Below are 23,318 nucleotides of genomic sequence, written 5' to 3'. Positions count from 1 at the left end.
GTAGCAACAGGGACTGCTCAAACATGTCGCCATATGGACACACCTCGTCGAACACTGGCAAGGAGATATTGTCGTGATAGCTTTAGGAGTGCCCTGTCCATCTTGAACGGGTGCTTCTTTCTCCCAGAAGCCTTTGTTCCATTTGGGCTTGGTAGTAACAAGCCCCAAAATCAAGATACAGGTGGCTTGACGTTGGTGAGTGAACCTTGACAAGTGCTATTTACGTGGAGGGCTTTCCATTCCTAAAGGCTTTGGCTATCACGACAAAACCCTCACATGTGGCTCTTACAACGAAGGAGGAAAGAAGCATCTAACTTGCCAAGCCTTGAAGGGGAAATGACATCAGTATCCAATGACAGTTGTTTTATAACTGAGTTGTAAGGAGAGCTCCAAAACCAACAAGTACAGCTGTTCATTTTACTCATTACCAATGTCTCCATCTCTCAGTATTCACTACCTTGAAATTAATCTCAACAAAATACCTCTAGCAATTGGAATCCACAATTTGGCTCTAAATTGTTCAAACAATAAGTATCCACCGGAACAAGAACCAAACCTTCTAGCAGGTTGAGGACACTGATACTGCAAAATGCATCATATATCCGCACAAGTTAGAACCAGAGAACTCTTCATCTTTAGAGTCAAATTAACTTGTTATAATATCTTCGTTTTTTTATGGCGTATATACTTGATAAAGAATCATATTCAACGTGAACTCAGCTCTCGCTGAAAGACGCCATTCTTCTTGTCATAATCATTGTACTTTGCTCAAAGACAAACTGTTCGTCCATATTCAAGAGTTGAACTCATTTTGTTTAAGGATAACAAAGAATCAAACCAAGAATGACTTTTCATTCCTAGTATTATTATATTTAATAAATCCTCCATATGGCAGCTCTGATAATAATAAAATTCCACGTCAGGTGGAGGCTGCTTTGGCGCGTTGTCGCGTTGACATTTTGCAAACGCTTTAAAATTCCAACATCTTCTTTCCAACTCTATAGTCGAATTTTTAAAAAAATGGCGCTCAAAGTACCAAGAGCTGGAGGGCCTGATCTTTTCAAGTCGGGCTACAAGGTATGCCAAGCTGCGTAGTTTGCAACATGCTTGTTGATATGCTGACGGATCGTCAATCATTGTCTGTGATAGCATATGTCTGGTTTGGAAGAAGCAGTGCTGAGAAATATTGCAGCTGTAGGAGAGTTGAGTGAGATTGTTAGAACATCTTTTGGGCCTAATGGTATGGCATGACATTGATACAATACTTGACTTTCTAGGCGCTGATTAACTAATTACCTTTGTAGGGCGAAATAAACTCATTATAAATCACTTGGGAAGACTCTTTGTCACTTCTGATGCCGCTACCATCATTCGTGAGATTGAAGTCGCTCACCCGGCAGCCAAGTTGCTGGTGATGGCCAGTACTGCTCAAGAGGGGGAGATGGGAGACGCCACTAATCTCGTCTTGATTTTTGCTGGAGAGCTTCTTAAAAGATCTGAGCACCTTTTGACTATGGGATTACATCCTTCAGATGTCATCCAGGGATATGAGATGGCGCTGGCGAAAGGTCGAGAAGAACTCGAGAGTAAGTGTTGTTACAGGAAAATTGTCACCGTAGTAGTCAATCTCACAATTGTGTATAGCTCTTGTTTCATCTACAGTGGCTGCGTCCCCCCTTCCCACCATTGAGCAGCTTGCCAAGTCTGTGTCTGCTTCTTTGGCCTCTAAACAGCCTGGTTGCGAAGGTATTCTTTCAAAACTTGTGGCGGAAGCCGCTCTTGCTGTGATGCCCAAAAATCCGAAAGACTTCAATGTTGACTCGATACGAGTAGTCAAGGTCTTGGGAAGTGGCTTGGAGTCCAGTAGAGTCGTTAGAGGAATGGTTTTTGGTCGTGAGCCTGAAGGTGAATATCATCGATAACACTCTTTACTCAGCGCTGTGCTAATGATTCTTGTAGGCATTGTCAAGAAGGCTGTCAAAGCTAAAGTTGCTGTGTACACTTGTGGTTTGGACATTTCCCAGACAGAGACAAAGGGAACTGTTTTACTCAAAAAGGCTGAGGATTTATTGAACTTTTCTCGTGGAGAAGAGAAACAGCTGGAAGGCGTGAGCATTCATTTCAACCCTATACTAAAACTCCTCTGACGCTGCTTTTAGTATTTCAAGGAGATTGCCGACTCTGGTGTCAAACTCGTTGTCGCTGGCTCTGGCATCGGCGATCTCGCTTTACATTATCTCAATCGAATGGGCATTGCCGTCATTAAAGTACTCTCCAAGTTTGATTTACGGCGCTTATGTCGAGTTGTTGGTGCTACTCCTCTTGCCCGTCTGGGCGCTCCCACCCCTGAGGAAGCTGGTATGGTTGATGTATTTGAAACCGTTGAAATCGGTGGCGATAGAGTCACTGTTCTTCGTCAGGAAGAGGGCGAGAAGACTCGAACAGCCACTATCGTTCTTCGTGGTGCCACTGCAAACTACCTCGACGACCTAGAACGCTCTCTTGATGACGGTGTCAACACTGTCCGTATTCTCCTTCGCGATGGCCGACTTGTCCCAGGTGCCGGCGCTAGTGAGATCGAACTTGCTCGTCGTGTTGCTGCATATGGCGGAAAGACCGCCGGTCTTGCCCAGCACTCTATCAGGCGGTGGGCTGAGGCCTGCGAGGTTGTTCCTCGGACATTGGCGGAAAACGCAGGTCTGAATTCTGAAGACGTTGTTAGCTCCCTTTACAAAGCCCACGCGGACGGAAAAGTCGATGTTGGCGTGGACATCGAGAGTGAGAAGGAGGGCATCAAATCTACGAAAGAGCTAGGGGTATTTGATCCTTTTGCGGCCAAGGATTGGGCTTTGAAGTTGGCAACAGAGGCGGCTATCAGTGTGCTCAGAGTAGACAGCATCATTGTCGCAAAACAGGCAGGAATTGCACCTCCAAAGCAACAGGGGCATTGGGATGACGATTAAATCAGTTTTTGACACAACAATGCATAACAGGTAATGTTCGGACAATAATATTTGAGATGGAGAGGAGTACGATTGATCTTTTTACTATTGTTCTATTGAATGTTGCACACTGGACCTGGTGGATCTTTGGCTGGATTAGGTGCCGATTTTGATACTTTCTCCATCACAATCTGTTGTCAAGCACACGTTAACGAACATTCTCATTTGACGATTGACACTCACTGGAACCATAACACCACCAGGTAATTTGGTTCCCATCGGTAAGATCATTGGGAAATCCGCTACGCTTGACATAGGAAGGACTGCACCACCAGGTAATGCCGTGCCAGCAGGCAAACTCGACAGATTGTCAACATTGGCATATCAGCAACGATTCTAAAACTACCTACAACACTCCTTCCGTACTTTTGACATTGTGAGCGTTTTGCGAAGAGAAGACTCGGGAAGACTACTCACATTGTATGATATGCGTGATATTTTATACCATAGCCGTCTGGCACAATAGCGTTCTTGTAAAGTCAGGTCTTATTGGACATCACCAAACATTACAGCACCACTCACCGGGATAGGGTCTTCTACAGTGACAGCAAATGGGTGTTCAGGCTTCCCTGCTCCCACGCCGGGCGGCATAGCAAACTGCTTTTTCGTCTCGGCCATTGAAGATGATTGCGCTAAGATTGCGATACTCTGTTCTATAGTAAAGCGAAGAGACTCGAGCCAGCACAAAGTTCAGTCGAATCTCTTGCTCTGTCAAGAGAAACGACAACTCAAAGGAATTTCCAATGGTGGTACAAAGGTCGACCCAATTGTAAAAAGCATCCTTTGTCATATTGCTTAAAATTGAAAATATGTATCATTTGATACAAAACCTATCTGTATCAATACATCTATATCGTCGAGAGTGGCATACAAAGTAGCAGACATACCCAAGAATCCTATGCATCACGACCATTTGACCCTTTCTATTCCCCAAAAGAGCTGTTTCCAATCTTCTGTTGCTGCCACTTGATAATTTCTCTCTGAAGGACCTTTAATAAAAACATAAATGAACTCCAATTTTGGGACGGGAACGTTGTGTTTTTGGACAAGATCAAGTACAGAACCAACGATGACCTCTACTTCGAAGGGACGACCCATTTCGACGACAGCCAATAATGAGTATTTATGTCCCACACCTCTCTGCACAGTCATCCCTGTAATCTTTATGGATGATAAGCCTCCCTTGCAAGGTAAGCAAGGAAAGAACACACCTTTTCCCAACAGTACTGGACAGCATTTTCCAAGCCCAGGCTGACTTCCCCATTGGATACTGGACCATACCACTCCACAACAATCCAGTCTCAAACCCAACAGTGACGATTTTCCGAAAGTATGCTTTTATCACCTCGGCATGTTCATGCGACAGATGAGCAAATGCGAAGGCTGTTGTGCGAACTAGACCTTGGACAGAAGCCCAGGTGCAATTCCAAATGTTCTGTAATGTATGTCAGTTTTCTATAATAGAATCACTTGTGTAAAACGACTTACTTTTGAGAAACGGATTGAGTCTATCCTTTCGGTTATGTGGACGTTACCTCCACCACTTTTGAGACAGTCAACGCATTGGTCAAGGGCAGCTATCTCTTTCGGAAGCTATCGCAGGGGGATACAACCCGCTGACAAGAGTATCCCGTCCTCCCCAATGAACAACTTTACCATCCAAAGAGGTCATAATTCCAATCCAAGCGCAGCTCGAAATAATAGGAATGTCTTGACCTTCAAGGCCGTGGTACAAGTCTTGTTCAATACCGAATCCATTCTGCAAATTCCACATCAGAGGATTTCCAACACATGACACATGGGAATATGACTTGCATCAAGTTGTAGGCGCCAATCTAATCAGTAGCAACCGTGTCTGCTAGGAACTTCATGTTGGGCAAGACATCTAGCAAACATTTTGTGCAGACGATACAGAGCGAATAAAAAGTGCCGTCTTCCAGCGCCTCCTTCTGAAATCTGAACACTATGTTATCACTCAATCATGATTCCCTTAACACACAAGATTTGTACGACTCACCTCGATAAGGCTTCCAATTATCCAACTTTCCAAAGCGCTCGGTGTCAAGTATTACCCCCTGTTGTCGCATAGAGAGCATAGTTGAATCGAGCAACAGCAGTGACTCTAGCTTTTCCCGACTGGTCTCACATAAACTCAGATCATAGCTCACCAGAGCTAGCATACCAAAGCATACCTTTTCGAGAAGATAGGCGTAGACTGCTCCGATAGATCCAAGACCGACAGGGAGTATGTCCACAGGCCCAGCAGAGTCAGAGCATGTGTCAGTCATAATGTGTAGCGCTCATATGAGTTGAACAAGTATAAATGTAGAATGAAAACGTAAAGAATAAATCTATATCTACATCTTGTAATTCGACTATTTTGTCGCATGAAGCCAAGTCTCTGACCTCGAGTGACGTGGCATTTACCTCTCTGCGGCGGTCGCCGACATGTGATAAGAAAGCGGCGAGGAGCGAATTAAAATAATCGGTGCTCCCCGCCGCTTGAACAAACATTTCTTTTTACTTTTCCATCTCATCTTTTGTCGATATCCAACAAGATTGAGTTGCCATTCTTCGTTCGTGATAGACGTCCATCAGGCAGGATGACATTTGACCAGTCCCAAGAAGCCCTTCCGTCACTTGCTGCCGCTCTCGCAGACTCTGATACCCACCAGACCATCCAGATTGCGCCGGAACTGATGGGTGACAGCACAAACACATCCATGGCGCCACGGGATCCAGGTAATCATCAGTCGAGCGAAGCGTTGAACGCTTCGCATCAGGCTTTTGGGAATTATCAAAACTCTTCCGCAAGGAATCATGGCTACCGTGATAGTTGGGCAACCGGGCCAAATCATTCGACGAGGACACAAATTCCTTGGGAGGAAGGGTATCGCGACCATCCGTCGCAATCCGGTGCTCCGCACAATCAAGCATATGTCTATCACGACCATACCGGCGCATCTATCATGGCGCATGACAACAGTCAGCAAAAGCTCATTCGCAAACGCGCAAGGCAGACAAAATCCCGGGACAGAAACGGAGTGGATGAACATGGATTACCGGAAGATGGAGTTTTGGATTTTGGCCATCCGTCGGGAAACTTTAAGCTCGGTCCTGTCTTCATTCACCCTCCCAAGGGTGCCGCACAAGCATGCGTGAGGTGCCACAAGATCAAAAGGAAATGTGATGGAGGAAAACCGAGATGTGCAGGCTGTTCCAAGGCGGATGTTGCCTGTGTCTTTGAAATAAATTCTGCGACCTCCAAGTCAGTCAATCATGCAGAACCATTATCTGTGGCTTTGCTGACACTTTTGACAGTTATGTCAATAGCTTGAAAAATGAAAACATGAACCTTGCTACTCAGGTTCTCACCTCCACAGAACGCATCTCTCAGCTTGAATCCTTACTCCTTCAATCAGGACAAGAAATACCTCCACCCCTACAAAGCATTGAAAATGTGAATATTGCTGCCGCGCTCTCTGTCGTGGGCGAAAAAGCTAGAGAAGCGATGGCCAGAGAAGAGCACGATAGAGAATATCCTGAAAAGAGATTGCAAGACAACTCGTTACAAGCAGGGGTCAAGAGGAGACGGATGTCTTGGTAATGTAAACACTAGAAATGTCCTTGGTGATTTCCTTGTGAGTGAAACAGCATAATCAATTTGTTGCAGTATTGATACTTTTGACAAGTAGCCTCGCTGATAGGGTTCAATTTCACTTCATCCTATTGACTGGTCAGACTGTACTTTAGATTGTAGTTTCGTTTGCTAATATACCAAACATTGAAATGTATGGTTATATTTAGGAAAAGCCCTTATGGTTTTCTAGTCTTTTGTCTTTCATTCTTTTTTTTTTGGGCATGAACAATACACCAGGCCATTGTCTAGTCCGTAATCTATGCATTAGAATTAATCAATGGTTGATCTTTTTTGCATAGATTTTGACCCAGCCAGCTAGTGGCAGCCCTATTGAAACATGGCAGTAAGATATGAAAAATGTAAAAAAGAGAAAACTGTTAGACTATAGAAGCCCATGAATCTGGGACTTTTTTTTGTGGTGCATTGAATCTAATATCAAAAGTACAGCCATGATTTAGTTGTTAATATACCATTGAAATTTGCAGAATAAAAGCGAAATTCAAAAGATATTGACACAATACTGAATGTATAGCTGTCAGCTTGATATGAAAACCTCTACAAATATCACATACAAGATTTTGATCAACAAACGCTACATCGTTTGTGTTTAGCGAACGAAATGCGTAGCCTTGTTATGGCTCGAAGCCGTTGAGATGGCTGTGTCTTGAACATCAGCAACACTAAAAAGCCTGAGTATTTTTTGACGATTGTTGTTGCCGTGAGGGTTTGTCCAATGATTTGAAAGGGGTGAACATTAAAGTCGTATTTTGAAGAAGGTTTGAAACTTTGGTCGGATCAAACTGGTATTTAGCGATAAAAGTATATGCGGTCTTGTCAGCATCGCTGTATGCAGAGCACTAGTATGGTGGAAATTTGTCCGATATGTTTGGGGTAAGTATATGATCGCATTCAGAGCTTGACGTTTCACTAATAAGGGTTGGAATGCTAGATGTTGACTCTTGATAACTCTCGGGCAAGGAGATCACAGAAGCGCCCGAGGAGTCAACGTTGTTTTCTTTGGTTGAGAGTTCGTCCTCAAACATGTGCGCGTAGAAATTGTAGACAGACTCAACGGTGCTAGCCAAAGCTGGCTTTTTTTTATTCACATCGATGTTGGGTAACATCATTTTGTTTTGAAGTCGTTCTTTTGTACTGAGCATGCGGATGATACCAATTGAGACATTCTCTTCCAAGTCCTCGTCGATAGGTGGAAGCAAACTTTGCTGGCAAAGTAAAGAGTGATTTTTAGAATTATTTGAAAGCCGTTGTCTTGCAAAAAGCTTGCGTTTGTCAACTTCGAGTAAATCATGCATTTGAAGGATAGGTGGAAGTGGAATGCAAGGCGGGGAGCCTAAAGGAGATGTGGATTTTAGAGAGTCAAACTGCGAATGGTTGGTTTTGGCAGTGATATCAGAGACAGATGTGACACTGTTGGCCATGGCGTAAGCATACGAATTTTCGTCTGGAAGCTCATGCAGTATAGTTTGTATCATTGGGATTTTTGTCGCAGTATGCGTAACATTAGTAATATACGTCTTGACCTCTGCGATCTCCTTGTTCTTGACCTGCATTTTGGACGAATTGTGGAATGACCTCATCATCTTTTCGACATTACTCCAGTCATCTTCATTGTGTTTGACGAAGCGAGGGAAAGCAGTTTCAAGACTAGAGCCGAGCTTGATTGTGTACTGGCTTTGGGCTAAATTTATGGGAGAAGCCATAGGGGGGCCATCGCTCTCAGAGGATGGTGCAGAGAAATCTACAGATAACCGTTGGCGATCTGAGGTGATCTGTGTATGAATCATCTGTAAGACTGATGTGGCTTCGCGGAGCTGACTCTTGTCCACAGCGACAGCTTGTGCCTTCTCCTTGTAAGCCGCAACAGCTTTCTCGTATGCCTATGAAGGAGTTCAGCAATGTACAGGTAGGCTAAGAATTTATTTGCCTTTTTGCTAGCTTCAAGCTTAGCGAGGGCAGATTTACGAGTTTTAGATGCGTTTTTGTAGCTCTAAGCTTGGTCAGCTTAATTAGGGTTGTTTTAAAAAGATTTACATCGGCGCGTATATTGATGTCCACATCAACAATCGCGCTAGATATATTTCTGTTTTTTCTCATTTTCTCGACCAAAAACGGGAGTTCAAAAGGACTACAGTTGATGACAAGGGGAGGAAGGATCATGGGCGAGTCCACAGACAAAGAGTCGCTCTTCTTAGATCGGCTACCGAAGTAAGATGAGATAGATCTGGACAATCCAGCGCCCATGGCAAAAGAGCAGGCGGCCAAGTCTGTCCACACAGCGGCAGATTGACAAGTTTGAGCAAGAGACCCAACGAGTGTTGGCAACTGTTTTTGGAATGAAACTCAAAGAGCATGGAGGGAATGATGGCAAACGTCTCTCTTTATATATATCTCTCTCTGGTGTGAGTTTGGCAGCCCATCCACGCTAGACGCGTAGAAAAAGTTACGCGTATCCTTTGGTGGCGAATTGTGCTCGATAGTATGTGGTGGCGTCATCAGATTTTCGCGGCGACCTCCGCCAGAAAGATACTTGAAATTTGTCCATACATTTATATTTTGGATATATTTCTGGTAATCATGTATTACGACTTATATCTCTTGTTTCCTCTTTTAGATAGCACAGAAAATTCAGCGCTGAAGAAGAGCAAAAAAAGGAAAGGCAAAGCTCCAGTCCCTCATGTTCCAGCTACTCCAAGAGACTGCTGGTGGGGCATAGATCAGGAGGAAAAGCGAATCTTTGCAAAGAGGCTGGCGTTGGCAGGCCATCGTGAGACGCTTTATTGAGAAAATGTATGCAGCTAATAGTTTTATAGTGGGATATTCGGTCGTAGGGCTCACAGTTTCTCCCGATGAACCATCAGCACAGGTCTATCCGTCTCCATTTCAAGTACAGATCCCATATCCAGAACTTGATCCCCGATTCGCACCAGGTAGTGTTGCAGGACCATCTTGTAGTAATGGAAGTCTGCCGATGATTCAAGTGGCCAGATACCACATACGTCTTGATGACGGAAAAGCACATTGCTTGGTGAGTTTCGAATATAACAATTTGATAGGGTGCTCAATTATGGGCCAGACTGCAGCAAACACAAGCGCTTTAAGGACTTATGACATTATATCTGTTGCACCTAGCACTGACAAGTCTTTCCAACTCGCTTGTACAGATCTCTCAAATCCTGGACCCAATCAGGTTTGTAATCTGAATACCATCTTTTATGGACTGTTATTAATACCGTGTATAGATCTCTATAATAACTCTTCCCCTTCACGAAAGACCATATACGTTTCGCTTCAACTTCAGGCAGATGCGTCAGGCACAAAGAAATGGCGTTGTAGTACGCTGGCGTTCAATATTTACGACTGTAGCTGACTACCGTTAGTTTGAATTGCTTTATTCCGCGGCCCTCTTTCCTTCCCCTTCTACACCTCCTGATGTTGCTCGTAAATTCCGTCAGAATTTTCTATCAAATGCCAGAGAAGTGACGAGGATAACGGGCGGGAAAGGGATCATTTTCTCTAGTGGACCGGGGAGCGAAACAGGGCTAAGGGGATGTTTGGACATTGTTAACCTGTAAGCTATGTGGTACCGCAATGTTGTGTGGACAAATCTCATTAGGTTCAGAGGAACGCTGATAGGCATGCCTGCTAATCTGGCTAAAGAGGCAGTAGAAAAAACTCCAAAGATGGTATTGCTTCGAGCCCGTGCGTTCTCGTTGTGACTCGTACAAGACATGACTAATGATGTTGCCCATGTCTGTAGAAGCTCGCAAAACTTTCAAGGCCATTATGACCTTGCCGCGATACGCACCACCTCCGGACGAAGGGACAGAGGATAGTGTAGATCGGCCTGGAGAGGATAATGATGACCAAGACCGGCACAAGAGGACAAAACTACCAACCTGATAGCGGCATTGCGATTTATATAACTCTATAAGCTACATGCTATGATGTGACGACGGATTAAACCCAAAAATGTCTACTCTAGATATCTAATTACTCAATCATCCATTTGCCGACGAGCTCCATTGCCTGCTCATTTCCTTTTGCCACAACTTCACCTTCATTCCCACCAATGACGTCTCCAACCATTTCCCACGGATCCTTGCCTCCTCCCCACTTCAACAATTTATCCTTGAAAATTTCTCCTCCTTTTCTACTCAGCACACACTCAGCATCGCCATTGAAACCCTGAGAGTCTTGTGGTTTGGCAAAGAGAGATGACCAGACTTTTCCAGCAATGGCTCTATCAAAAAGATACGAATAGTATGTCGCGCCGTATCCATACAAGTGGCCAAACTGCGTCTGCCACGCTGTCCCTATAACAGGAGGAATAACTCCTAAGCTTTTCTGCAAATCATTCCAGATCCCCGTCGAGTCCACTCCATCTCCATGTCTAATGGAGTGATACTTTTGGTCCAATAGGGCCATGAGAATCTGTGAATGCGTTTCCAAAGCTTTGAGAGATTGGTTAAGCTGAATGTGTGATTCGATGAGAGGCAAAGGCAGAGGTTCTGATGTATGTTGGTGAGTTGCAAAAGTGCTCAAGACGGCCGGAGACGAGACAAAGTGCTCCATCAAGATCGAAGGTAATTCAACAAAGTCAGTAGGGCAACGAGTACCCGAGACATTGTGGAACTCTGTTTGGCCCAACATGGCTAAGAATGTTGTTAGCGTGAGGTGTTGAGGCAGAGCATACACTCACAATGAATGGCATGGCCCATTTCATGAAATAACGTCTCCAAATCATTCCAGCCAAGCAAGGCAGGATTTCCTTCACTCACTGTCCCTACGTCGGTGGTAAGTACCACTACAGGCAGCTGGTATTTCCCCTTCCTCCCTTCTAGCTCTTCTCCCTCGGTTTCCATTCCTTTGCCATACTTTTCATCCCATCCTTCAGGTAATCCGTCTCCCGCAAAATCATCATCATCAACTCTCCTGGAACATCTCACCGTAAAATGAGCTGCACCACTTGCAGGTTTCCCTTCTCTTGAGAACAGATCACAATAAATAACACCAATCGCTTTTCCAGATTCGCCAATCACATCCAGTCTTCGCACCGATGGATGCCAGACTTCTCCGTTTTGGACAGACACAGGTTGGAATGATATACCGTACAATTTGGACAAGATGTGGGAAAGCCCATACATGGCGGTACCTGTTGAAAAGTACGGTGTGATGGAGGGTAGAGAAGGAGAAGCGAGGGAAGATGTGTAGATTTCCGCATAATGATCTCGGTCCCAAGCATAAAATGGAGGCAAAGATGTTGTTCGACCATGGGCATATGCGAGACCTTTTAATTGTTGCAGCATCGCCACATCTGCTGCAGCGGCCGGTCGATGATGTACCGCCAAAGACGTCAGGAAACCCAAGACATTCCTTGGTGTTTTAGCCATCTTGTCCGACAGAGCTACCTCTCCCCACGTCTCTTTGCCTAAAACGTGTGCTAACTCGGCTCTTTCTCTCAGCAAGGCTTCAAGCACTTGCACTCGCTCTTTGTCTTCTCTCATGGACCCTAGATAGACAAGACGGCGAGCTTCTTCATTCTCTGCGAAACGCCCAATCATCTGTGCTTCCCAAGAACCGGGTACGACGACAGCAGGTCCATTTCTCTTTGGCCTTGAAAGCGATGACACAAAACTTGAGCTCAAACCTCCCAAAAGCCTTTCAGGCTCTGGTATTTCAATAAGAGGCCTTGGCGGCGGTCCAGTTGACGCAGTGTTGAGGAAATCACGCCCGAAAGAGGAGATATTATCAGAGTGTTCTACAAATTTCGCGCGGACAGCCGGAGATAGGTGAATTCCAGAGCGTTCAAAATCGGACAGAAAAGTGTGCGCCACTCTGCGCTCTGCCGCAGACAAAGGGTTGCCTGAAAACGTATGAGAGACCGTTTTAACAAGCGTCTGGGTCAAACTGGTCAGATTAATCTTGGAAGGAGAGTAAAAATTCTACTCACATCATACAACTCCTTACTAGTATTGAGCTTGTTCATAAAGCTACAAAGTGCTTCATAGGTCTTTTCACTCTCGCTGACCCAAAGTTTATCAGGATGAACATTCCTCACTAACTCGCACAAATCAATGACCCCGCAGAGTACATCGCTCAACCTATCCAAGTTTTTGACTACCAGACGAAGCTCTTTTCCAGAAGGATCGTCAACAGCAGAACATATTCTGTTCACGAGAGCTGCTGAATGGACAATCGTGCGTTCTGTGAGCCGTTGAAATGCTTCAGGGCTGGTAAGAGGAGGAAAAAGGAAAAGAGGAAAAGTGGCCGAAGTCTGTTTCGATATGGATGATATAGGATAAGGAAGGTCAAAGTGGGCCTTTAAAGCAGCTTCATTCGGCTTTGTAGATAGCTTCTGTACCGATGGGATAGGACTTGAATTGAAAAAAGCTCTTTGCGAGTTTTTGGTTGGCCTCGTTGAGCTAAGAGAAGCTCGACTGATGGTGGATAGACTTGCTGCTCGTATAACCGGCCGCATAACAGGGTTTACTAGTCGCAGACACTTCGGTAGAGATATATCCATGACTTTTAGAGATAATTAGAAAGAACAAAAAGAAAAAGAAAATTAATCTTGAATGGTTACCCATAATTTTATCTCCGTTGGGATTGCTTTGTTAAGCACCTCCACCAGCAACCTCCACTTAGACCAAAAGCCATTCACATTTAGATAATTACATTGATCATTTATACGAATACGCATATAGGTGGAAAAAAGGATGCCAAAGATACCTTATAGTCAACGCAGAGCTCAGAGAGCAGCAGAGACACACTGGAGGCGAGGAAGTTTAGTAGAGTGAGTCCCAACTGAGCCAAAGCTAATCGGATGGTTATCTCACGAAGAAGTGTACTGATACCTCAGAGTTCTAGAAGCGAAACAGATCTTGAATCTCTGCTTTCAAATACGACCTATCAGTCGCATGCCACAGATACTATAGCTCCTCCTTATTATAGGCCACAAGGACACCTTGATTACCTGTTGGACTCTTCAAAGGGAAGCTTCTCTTCAAACTCCTCTCTCCAAAGGTCAAGATCATTCTCTAGAGCACCTTCTTCATTTTCAGCAGCCAATAATTCGGATGTTGACCCATATTTTCCGCGCATATTTGCAAAGGAAAGGAACATCGCTACGCCCAGTTTACTTGCTCAAAACAGCCCAGTATCCCGCGCTAGTGATGATTTAGCAAAAGAAGAAAGAAGGAAACGGAGAAGAAAGGCAAACGAAGAACTGTCAACCCTTTTTGGAAGCAATTATGACTCTCCGCTTAGAAGTTGGATCAGATGGATAGGCAAGATAGGCTGGGGCAGTCTGAGTTTATGGATAACGTTGGTTGTTGTGCAGCTCGTAAAACAGATCTACTTTTACTTCTTGTGTGATACAAGGAAAGAATGGGCTAAGGTAATCAAATCCTCAATGATAAGCGATTTGATTTGGTGGACAGCGGTATGTTGGTGGACAATCCAAGAGGGCCAAAGAGGAGGGAAAAGTTTTAGGAGTCAAGTAAGCCATTCATATTCGTCATTAACGACGCGACTGATGTACGTGGCCAAGACTGTCGGGATCATAACGACAGTTTTGTCTCCTGCTTTCTTTCCATCGTAGGTTGTCTTACAGATCTGAAGCACAAATGTTTAATACTAACAGATAATCTCTACGGTAGCCCGCAATCACAATCCAATAGTTTGATGCTCTATGGTCTCATTTTTCTTTCTCATGGGATGAACCTGTTAGCAGTGATCACTATCTGTCTCATGACTCTGTTAAACTGCGATCTATACCCATATGCGGTTGTTATGGGTGTATATCTTATTGGTGAAGCTGTCTGGAGGGGCCAGCCAAGGTCAGTTATCTTTCTTAGCAATGTTTTGGCCAAAAGTAACCACAATCCGTAGATGGATAGCAGTCTATATTGTCCTAGGTATCACGTCTACTCTTGTTACCAACATAGGCATTTGCCTAATCGGAGACCATGCCGATATCCATCTTGGTTCTATACTGGAATTGATCGCCAAGCATCAGCGAAAACCGTTTTCAAACATTTTTATAGGCGCCTTTGACAGTCTACCCTCAAGGATCTGGGGAGAGGATATGGTAAAAATTGATTTATATCGCACATTTCTCTGGCTACGCAGCATTACCAGAAACAACTGGGTATCTCCAAGCAAGTAAACACTTTATACTCAAGCTGATGATTGCATGGGATAGACACACATCATTGTATCAACTGCTGCTTCCTTACCACCTCTCTCTATCCTGCTTTACTCCAACTACTCTCTCCATCAGCTCTCGTCCCAACCTACCGGACGCAACCCAACCTACAGCCTCCTCCTCTTGGTCTTGTACATCACATCTATTCCAGTGTTCCTTTTTTCTCATCATCAAGCAAAAGCGGCCATTCCGCTATTACCAATGACACTCATGATGTCTTTGAGAGGAAACGTTGCCAGATCATCAGAAGGAATGGGCACTAACGACAAAATCTGGCACACGGGTTTGTTGCTCAACGTAATAAATTCCAACAAGTGAGTCAGCTGTTTGTACAGATTTCTTCCATTGACGCCTCTTAGCTTCATACCACAACCCTCAAGCATTTATACCACGGCCCTCAATACCATGACTACCAGCTTATGGGCCGTCACTATCGGGAAACCGATCGCTATATTACCATGTTTGGCAAGACTTGGTGTCTATGTAAGCCACACTTTTCAGCATTGGCCAACGTCTTCTTACATTACCAGTACTTGAGCCTTAACACTTTCAATAATGCAAAGGTATTTGAGCGTCTTCAGTACGCTGAGGGTATCATACTCAACTGCGTATTTATTTCAAGTTGGTTATGGGCAATGAAAAGGCTGTTAGAGGCTGCATGGGCTCTGGGAGGATTAAGCGAGAGAAAGCAGCAGAACAAGATCAAGTTGAAAAGTAAGATATCATAATTTGTTGTTGCATCTATTGTATTTGGTTCTTCGATTCGGCAGTAAACATTTTCATCCAAGTTGGTCTATACCCGTCCGCCACGTGCGACCACGTGTCAGTCACGTGTACGATCATTGGATAGTCAATCTCATTCATCGTCCATTCATAAATCTTTGTAGTCATTTCAATTGACACTTTTATTTTTGTTTTCATTTTTGTTCGACATTTATTCATAATTAACATCGCTCAAGCTCCAAGTATCACAGCGTCTGATGAAAAAACAGTCATTTGGCGAGTTTCTTGCCTCTGGCGGTAACTTGTCATGGGATGGGCGGCAGGATCGTGGTCGTGGTCGTGGCCGCGGTCGGGGTCGAGGAAGAGGTGGTGACAGTGCTCCTAGTCGTGGCAGTGTCTTTCCAAAAAAATCATTTAATGCAGACTACTCGGACGTCCCGTTTGATTACATGCACTTGAATCAGCAACACTACAAGAAAGTAGAAGGTGAGTTAGGGGCAGATTTTGAGCTAGTTGCTCAATAACTCAAGATATCTAATTTTATGATGTTAATGACCACTGGTTTGCTAGAATCGTCTGTAGAACCTTTTGGTTCCTCTTCTAATACCTCTCGCATAACCGCTGCAAACAGCCATGATCTCCAACATCTTCACCGACTCCCTCATGCTCCTGGTATTGCTACACCGAACAATGTCTATGGTCTTGGCTATCACACTCCTCAAGAAAAACAGAAACCAAATGCTCCAAATCCTTCGGTGAACACGGGGAAGCATAGATCAACTGTTGGAAAAGAAGATGTGGTTTGCGGTGGTGGAATAGCTCCACTTTTCATGAAAGCTGGTGAATTGTTCAAAGAAGAGGTTGATCCGGTTGCACAAGGTGAAATTTATTTGTTGTGTATTTGTTAAGCTAATGCATAGATCAGACGAGGAGACTGCTGTTGGGCAGCTTTCCTATCACGATGTATCTGTCCCTCAAATGTCTAACCAAAGAAGTGACACTGAGGTAGAGACTCAACCGGGCCGTGTAGAAGGTCTGGGTATGGAAATTGTAGCGTTGGAACTCTCTTCCTTCTGCGAGACAGAAACAACACGGTCCCGAGCAGTAGACGAGAGGGACAACAAGGCTTGCATGGAAGCAACGCCCAAAAATCATGTCAACGGTCATTCTTTAACTTCTATGCTATCTCCGAAGGCTCCGCTTCAACAAATGTCCCCCAAAATCAATGCAACAAATGTTACCAAGTTTACAGAGGTCTCGATCGACGCACAGATTCTGGAAAACGGAACAGAAGTCGATGAAGTATACATCTGGAACAAGGGCGTGGCACCGACATCTGAGAATAAGGACAACAAGAAAGAAATGAATGTCCCTGATGGCTTAGAAAGCAGACCTACGCCTTCTTTTTATATTGACACCGACCCGTCAGCTGCCATGTCTTATCAGTCATTCAAGGATAACAGTTCAGGACATTACATCAACACTTTCCAACCTATCCTCTACGATAGACCTCATATGCCCAGCCTCGGTACTGGTCCCCCAAAGCCAGATCTTGATTCAGACGAGGAAGATATCGTGTTTGTGCCTCGCGCTTACAAGCAACTTAAATCTATCTCAGTCAACACATGTACTAGAGGCGACGGATTCTTTTCTACTCGCCAAAGACGACACCAATCTCAAAACGAGAACCCAGGGCCCAATCTTAATCCACAAGTGTCCAACACGGTAGCGCAACTTGAACCCCCGAAGTCATACCATCCTACGGCAGCTAACAGTAGATCTGTATCTGCTCCTGTCTTGGAAGCGGAAGAGCTTCCTGGTTTGAGTCTAATCTATTCCGATAATCAAGCAACATCTCGTTCCAAAAAAGCTTTAAAAAAGGAAAAGAGACGTCGACGCAAAGAAGCAAAACGCGAGTTTAGCCGCTCAGCTGTTCCGCGTGCACACGAAGACGGCTCCGACATCGAGTGGGGTACGGATGGTCCGCCTTCTATAGCAGGTGAAGATGACGATTGGAAAAGCATAGACTCTCTTGGTGTCAAGTCCGGAAGGCGAGATGACGAGGAGTTGCTGCGCGATTATGTGCAGGGCGTTAAGCTTAGCAACATTAATGATGATGACAATGAGCAGGACGAATTGGAGGCTCTCGACAAGTGGATAGAAAGAATTAATTCGCAACCTCAAGGGCAGGATCTGAGCGAAGACAGTGACACAGCTGTGCAAGCCAGGAAGAGAAAAACTGGCAAGAGTGGCAAAAAGAGTGTATCGAAGCAAAGGCCGATCTTACATACAGAAATCGTGTCAGCCGCTGAAGTCCATCTTGCTGGGACAACTCAAACCTTCAAGGGCGAATGGGATAGTCAAATGCACCCGAGCCTTTCACATGCTGAGGTCCTTCAGTGGGAACGGGAAGACCTTGAACCTCAAATGGGTTTTGACGAAGATGTCGATAAGCTGTTCGTACAGAAAGGAAACCATGAAGAGAAAGAAGGCTGGTTGAAAGATTTGGAAAGCAAGGAAGAATCTGATGGAGGCTGGGGGGTTGACAAAACCCTAGAGTCTGACAGTGATGCTGAGGGAACACCATCATCTTCCTCTTCCACTTCATCCATCAGCAAGTGGAAGCAGTTTGGGAAGAAGCAAAAGAGGGAGATGTTTGATGGCTCTAACAAATGGGAAGACATTGATCAAGAAGACAATTCTAGCAATTGCGCTAAGAGAAGCTCAGATAACTCTGAGAGTGCCGAGGAAATTGACGACTTTGACCAGACGAAGTGGTTTATTAATGCTATGGAGGTACGTGAAGCTTGAACTCTACCATCTGCATTTTTTTTTGACGTTACGGATTTTGCAGGAGGCTCTCGACGGTGGCGATATTGACATGAATGACCCTCGAATCAAAAAGATTATTCAGCCAATCGAAGATTTCAATTACCCAGACGACTTTGGTCTTGGTAAGTTGTGATTGCAGATAGAGTTGAACAGTGTGACTAAAACACAACAGTCCCCGCTAAGAGAAACAAGAACAAGGAACTCAAGGGCATCCCTATGGAGCTTCAAGTGCAATGGGAAAAGGATAGGGTTACCAAAGCCGAGAAAAAGCGTCAGCGCGAACTTGCTCGTCAGCTGGAGGAGATTGAGCTTGTCTCTACTACAGGCTCATACAAAAAAGGTAAAGGCAAGAAGAGGGCCAAGACCAGAGCCGATGAAAAGGCTTCCAGAAGTCTCCACCAAGCGTCTTTAGCTCACCTCATTTCTGGTTCTGCTGCCGAGGTTGCAGATATGTTTTCTGAACAAGAAAACTTTAGCGAAGACGATGATTACGTCGGACGTTTTGAGATGCTACCAGGTGCGGATAATATCGGAGTTCACCTTGGTCCAATAAAGGCTCGCTCCAGAAAGGGCGACAGTCAAGAAACAAGACCTCAAAAGGGAAAAGATGGATCATCGACCAGGTTGAATTCCATTGATTGGATTGATGGACTGTTTCGAGATTTATTAAAGGATAAAACGACAGAGTCTATGACCTTGCCGTCTATGGACAAGGAAAACAGGAAGAAAATACACATGCTTGCTGAGTGCTATAGACTTGGTTCAAAGTCTCGGGGCAGTGGTAAAAAGAAATCCATGTTTGTTTTGATTATTTTCTCAGCGTTGCTTCAACTGACCATTATGTACAGCAACATATATAAAACCAAACGATCCGGTGTCGGTATCAAAGAAGACATGCGAGATCGTCTCCTTTCTGCAGCTCCCTTCTCAGGAGGATTATTCCATAAGGCTTTGTATGCTAAATCTTCTACTAGGGGTGGAAAGAACAAAGGCAAAGATTGGTCGATGAGAGCGTCTGCAAAGCCCAAGGAGGGAGAGACTGTCGGATTTGGGGCGGATAAAATAGGCGAAGAGAATGTTGGGCACAGGTTGTTGAGCAAGATGGGTTGGGCAGAAGGAGATTGCATTGGGAAGGGTAGTGAAAGTGGGATCGATGTGCCGTATGTGTGGTTTGTGTGTCCGATGTTTATGTGCTAACGATACTGCTAGTATTGTAGCCATAGTAAAAAACACCAAGAGTGGTCTTGGTGCATGATCAAGATGCCTATCATATTTGTGTTGCATTGCCCTGAATCAATTGCCATGTCTCAGAAACATTCTTTCCATCGTGGTAAAGAGTACAGCATGTTGAGTTTTGAACAATGCAGTTTACAATGATCTTAGGCTGGAATAAAGGCTTTGCCGATAGGTGCATTTCAGATTTAGCACCCGCAAGTTTAAACTTGAAAGAACGTTTGGCCAATGTCAGATCAGCACTTGTGCGCCGCCACATCCCATCCATTGTAAGCCAACGAATCTGGCCTGTCTAATCCCTTAGCTCTTGCATGAGTTGAGCGAGCCCAACACTACTTGTGCTTTAGCAATACCAGGCTAATCCTCAAACGAAGATTTCACCGCCAAAGACTAGTATGTGTCAAGAATGGTGAGTTATTCCACATCGATCCAAGCCTGAGACTCTAGCAACAGTATCTCTTCCAGCTCTCAATCCATTCATACCCATTTCTTTATCTCTCTGCCACACTCTCCCAACCGTAAACTCGAGATATGGCTTCAGAACAAGCAATGACGTCATGGCTACTACCTACCAACGGCCCATCGAAAAGCAGCAGCATCATACAACTCTTGTTTGGGCCGAAGGAACACCAAGAACGAGATGCGGACAACCGAACCGAAATGGTTCTTGCCTGGGTACTGGCCGGATGCATGGGTAAGATAACCAGACATGTCTGAGGAGCGCTCATGTATTCGTCTCTGCTCGTGGCGTATCTACTCTACCTAGCGCCAACCTCTGCACCAAGAACTCAAAACCGCGCATCCTGGCATAGGACTTGACCATCAACCAAGGTCGACTGTCAATCTATGGCCATGGCATGACAAACGTGCTGCTCGATCGCCAAGTACAGCTCGCAACGGTATACCATGACAAGACGCCGCTACCTAACGTCGACTTAATGACCAAGAACAATATATCGATTTAATTACCGCCGATACGTCCGTCCAACGCTGCCAACCCATCCGTATCCACACTCTCATGCCAGGTTGTAGATGGGATTCGATCTGACGCTGTGATTGCTCATCTTTGCTCCTCCCTAGGCTGCTCCTCCTTGTCTCCCTCTGACCACTCCTCCCTACCACTCCTACCTCCTACTCCTACCTCCTACTCCTACTCCTCCTGCCTCTGAAAACATCCATCGCAAGATCCACCTCGTAGAAACTCAAGCCATAAACATCATTGAAGAAGACATCTACATCATCAGGCACGAAACGTCGATCAGCCGAATCTTAGGGTCCTTTGGTAAGAATTAATCTATTTGGTTCGGCTTCGAGCTACGTCATAAGTTGCTCACTGGAATAGTTTATAATAGGTTTCTTTGGAAAAAAAAAGTGTATAAAAGCATGAAGAAAGGATTTAGCCGAGGGTCAAGTGTATAATCACAAGCTCAAGATTATATCTAAACAGGTAACCGTCAAAACTGCATCGTGACATTACAAAACCACCCAGACAAGCAAGGGCAAGGCCATGAAGGGCCGTTGCCCAAGGAGTCGGTTGAGACGACTATGGATTCTTTAGAGAGTGAGTAGGAGAGACAGTGGACAGGATGCATGGCTGATGTGTCCAGCCTATGGGTATGGAAGAGATGTGTGGGAGGGCCAGCCTATTGCGAGCTTTGTCGGTCCAGAGGGGACGCAGAGTGATCCACCGTCCAGTCAACAAGAGTTGGCAGCGCCGCAAGGAGGCTTGTCGTTTCCCCTGCCTCTGCATCATGGCAACCTGGAGAGCTTGCCGTATGGTGACGCAGGAGAAACGACAAATGCAGTGGACATTCCTGACGAGTTTCAGCTCAAACAAAGTCCGAGAAAGAAGCCCAGGATAACGCTCGCCCGCGGGCACGCATGTGTCGGGTGCAGGTGAGTAAACAGTTTTGGCATGGCAAGATGTTAATGTTTGCAGGCAGAGAAAATTGTTGGTGACTTGGCTCGGAAACGACGTAGGCTGACACTGTGGTACTCAGAAAATGTCAAGAAGGAGTCAGGCCATGCTCAAATTGTGCCAAGGCGGGAGTCGACTGTCGGGACGAAGAGCTTCCAAAGAAGAAACCCAAGAATGTCGTGCTGGAGGAACGCATAGGTGTGTTTATACGGTGGCGCTTTGGCTGACAGTTAGCACATCTGGAGGGCCTCCTCAGATTCTACCAAAAAGGGCAGACGGCGGCGAGGCCAAGCTTCTCAGGCTCGTCGTTTAGTGGCTACTCTGCTAGCTCTACCCCTCCAGAATCCATCAACCAAGATATGTTTGGCGAGGGAGCCAGCAGTAGCGGCCTTTTTACTCCGTATCAGCGACGCTCATCCTCCAGATCTTCGTCTGCCATGAGCTCTGTTAGGCAAATTGATATTCTTCCCAACTCTCAACTCGAACAGGCGTTGATCCACTTCATCTTACCCTACACACCCCATCTCTTGATACCGGTCCACCCTCAGCGGTTTCTTTCCCACCTTTCGCTCCGTCCCGGAGACTCGTCGAGACCTCATCCAGCGTTGTTGTACGTGATGTTTTCGCAAGCGGTGCATCATCTCGAAGCCAGTACGCCTGCTCCAAATCCTCCAGAACCACCGTTTGTCTTTCCACCCTCGACTTCTCCTTCCTTTTCAGTACCCGAGGTCAACACAGGCTACATTCTTGGCCAGCTGCGTGGCACATCAAGTGTCTTGCTTGAGAAAGCTCGAGTCGAGCTTGACCGAGGGATTCGTCAGGTGGATCGACCGTTTGACCTTGTTCGAGCAGCGATTGGTATTGCCCGTGTTTTGTATTCTGAAGGAAGATTTGTCGAAGGCTGGCTTACGCCTGTAGCCAATTTACTGGTCGCCTGCGGTCTTGATCGTATCTCAGAGGATTGTATACAGCGTGTCACAGAGTTAAGTAGCAACTCGGACGTATATCAACCTTTTGCATCTGCTTTTCGAAACCATCAAGGGTCTACGTTTGATCAGACAACAGGTCAGCCTCAACTAGAGACGAGGCCGGTCATCATTCCACCAGCACGAGATGAGATTGAAGAAGCAGAGAGAGTCATGACTTACTGGGCTGCAAGGCGTCGGCTCTAGACTGCTGCCCGTGGAGGTGAACGGAGCGGAGTAGCTATGGATAAGACGGCGGTCATGAAAACTTGCGGTATGTGTGAATCGCTGCTGGCACTCTACTCTGGATTGTAGAGATATAACGGTTACTGCAAACACAGCTTTTGCAAGCATCCATATAAAGCAGATGTTGGTATCTTTCGACATGTCTAGAGGCGAGGTGTGTACCGTTAAAGAGAATTGAATTCGACTGGTTTGGCGGCTAAAGAGTGTAATTGAGCTGTTTATTATAGTTGGTCGTTGCCTGAAGGTCCATTATATGACTATAAGAGTCGTTTCTAATGGGAGTCATTCTTAACTGTAGATATATATAGTATTGGTATGACAACAAGTTCTAAATACTCTGACAGTATTTTCTGTCAGGTTGATGTTTCGATCAAGTGTGACATTGACAATCCATCATGTGTTTATTGGATGCATAAGGCTAAGGCTTTAGAGAACTGGGAGATGAGATATGTGACGTTCTAGCATATCTGTAGACCATTCATGACGGTATCTCTTGAATCTGCGAGCTAGATAGGCTTGCAGATCTATGACT

The 23,318-nt window shown here is 45.2% G+C and overlaps 9 protein-coding genes across 9 annotated transcripts; 5 read left to right on the top strand and 4 right to left on the bottom strand.

Moving 5' to 3' along the window:
- Window positions 1-1,020: 1,020 nt before the first annotated feature.
- On the top strand, window positions 1,021-2,963 carry L203_100580 (T-complex protein 1, theta subunit; the record flags this gene model as incomplete). The annotated part of the gene is made up of 6 exons (XM_066210038.1): window positions 1,021-1,077; window positions 1,150-1,240; window positions 1,305-1,586; window positions 1,645-1,905; window positions 1,960-2,108; window positions 2,160-2,963. The coding sequence occupies 6 exons, from the start codon at window positions 1,021-1,023 to the stop codon at window positions 2,961-2,963; spliced, it is 1,644 nt and encodes a 547-aa protein (XP_066066135.1).
- A 92-nt stretch (window positions 2,964-3,055) lies between these two features.
- L203_100579 (uncharacterized protein) lies at window positions 3,056-3,620 on the bottom strand (the record flags this gene model as incomplete). The annotated part of the gene is made up of 5 exons (XM_066210037.1): window positions 3,056-3,133; window positions 3,186-3,300; window positions 3,353-3,367; window positions 3,420-3,472; window positions 3,525-3,620. The coding sequence occupies 5 exons, from the start codon at window positions 3,618-3,620 to the stop codon at window positions 3,056-3,058; spliced, it is 357 nt and encodes a 118-aa protein (XP_066066134.1).
- A 285-nt stretch (window positions 3,621-3,905) lies between these two features.
- L203_100578 (uncharacterized protein) lies at window positions 3,906-5,290 on the bottom strand (the record flags this gene model as incomplete). Its single annotated transcript, XM_066210036.1, has 10 exons — window positions 3,906-4,163; window positions 4,214-4,285; window positions 4,348-4,437; window positions 4,491-4,595; window positions 4,654-4,761; window positions 4,818-4,837; window positions 4,897-4,965; window positions 5,020-5,077; window positions 5,124-5,138; window positions 5,195-5,290. The coding sequence occupies 10 exons, from the start codon at window positions 5,288-5,290 to the stop codon at window positions 3,906-3,908; spliced, it is 891 nt and encodes a 296-aa protein (XP_066066133.1).
- Window positions 5,291-5,605: 315 nt separating this feature from the next.
- Window positions 5,606-6,609, top strand: L203_100577 (uncharacterized protein; the record flags this gene model as incomplete). Its single annotated transcript, XM_066210035.1, has 2 exons — window positions 5,606-6,270; window positions 6,324-6,609. 2 exons carry the CDS (start codon window positions 5,606-5,608, stop codon window positions 6,607-6,609), a joined length of 951 nt encoding a protein of 316 aa, XP_066066132.1.
- Window positions 6,610-7,499: 890 nt separating this feature from the next.
- On the bottom strand, window positions 7,500-8,904 carry L203_100576 (uncharacterized protein; the record flags this gene model as incomplete). The annotated part of the gene is made up of 3 exons (XM_066210034.1): window positions 7,500-8,540; window positions 8,588-8,650; window positions 8,695-8,904. The coding sequence occupies 3 exons, from the start codon at window positions 8,902-8,904 to the stop codon at window positions 7,500-7,502; spliced, it is 1,314 nt and encodes a 437-aa protein (XP_066066131.1).
- Window positions 8,905-9,237: 333 nt separating this feature from the next.
- Window positions 9,238-10,563, top strand: L203_100575 (uncharacterized protein; the record flags this gene model as incomplete). Its single annotated transcript, XM_066210033.1, has 7 exons — window positions 9,238-9,427; window positions 9,474-9,688; window positions 9,737-9,850; window positions 9,903-9,995; window positions 10,041-10,231; window positions 10,283-10,362; window positions 10,421-10,563. 7 exons carry the CDS (start codon window positions 9,238-9,240, stop codon window positions 10,561-10,563), a joined length of 1,026 nt encoding a protein of 341 aa, XP_066066130.1.
- Window positions 10,564-10,653: 90 nt separating this feature from the next.
- Window positions 10,654-13,186, bottom strand: L203_100574 (mitochondrial intermediate peptidase 1; the record flags this gene model as incomplete). The annotated part of the gene is made up of 3 exons (XM_066210032.1): window positions 10,654-11,315; window positions 11,363-12,560; window positions 12,614-13,186. 3 exons carry the CDS (start codon window positions 13,184-13,186, stop codon window positions 10,654-10,656), a joined length of 2,433 nt encoding a protein of 810 aa, XP_066066129.1.
- A 193-nt stretch (window positions 13,187-13,379) lies between these two features.
- L203_100573 (uncharacterized protein) lies at window positions 13,380-19,679 on the top strand (the record flags this gene model as incomplete). The annotated part of the gene is made up of 15 exons (XM_066210031.1): window positions 13,380-13,456; window positions 13,531-14,161; window positions 14,213-14,259; window positions 14,322-14,501; window positions 14,554-14,812; window positions 14,867-15,183; window positions 15,229-15,352; window positions 15,400-15,583; window positions 15,836-16,078; window positions 16,163-16,471; window positions 16,518-18,388; window positions 18,447-18,546; window positions 18,597-19,221; window positions 19,273-19,584; window positions 19,634-19,679. The coding sequence occupies 15 exons, from the start codon at window positions 13,380-13,382 to the stop codon at window positions 19,677-19,679; spliced, it is 5,325 nt and encodes a 1,774-aa protein (XP_066066128.1).
- A 618-nt stretch (window positions 19,680-20,297) lies between these two features.
- L203_100572 (uncharacterized protein) lies at window positions 20,298-22,747 on the top strand (the record flags this gene model as incomplete). The annotated part of the gene is made up of 8 exons (XM_066210030.1): window positions 20,298-20,351; window positions 20,424-20,495; window positions 20,738-20,939; window positions 21,105-21,218; window positions 21,265-21,553; window positions 21,597-21,608; window positions 21,658-21,773; window positions 21,846-22,747. 8 exons carry the CDS (start codon window positions 20,298-20,300, stop codon window positions 22,745-22,747), a joined length of 1,761 nt encoding a protein of 586 aa, XP_066066127.1.
- Between the last annotated feature and the right edge of the window lie 571 nt (window positions 22,748-23,318).

Source organism: Cryptococcus depauperatus, chromosome 1, assembly GCF_001720195.1.
Source record: "Cryptococcus depauperatus CBS 7841 chromosome 1, complete sequence".
Taxonomy (NCBI): domain Eukaryota; kingdom Fungi; phylum Basidiomycota; class Tremellomycetes; order Tremellales; family Cryptococcaceae; genus Cryptococcus; species Cryptococcus depauperatus.
The sequence above is the reverse complement of the archived record's forward strand: the minus strand, read 5'-3'. Positions and strand labels throughout refer to the sequence as shown.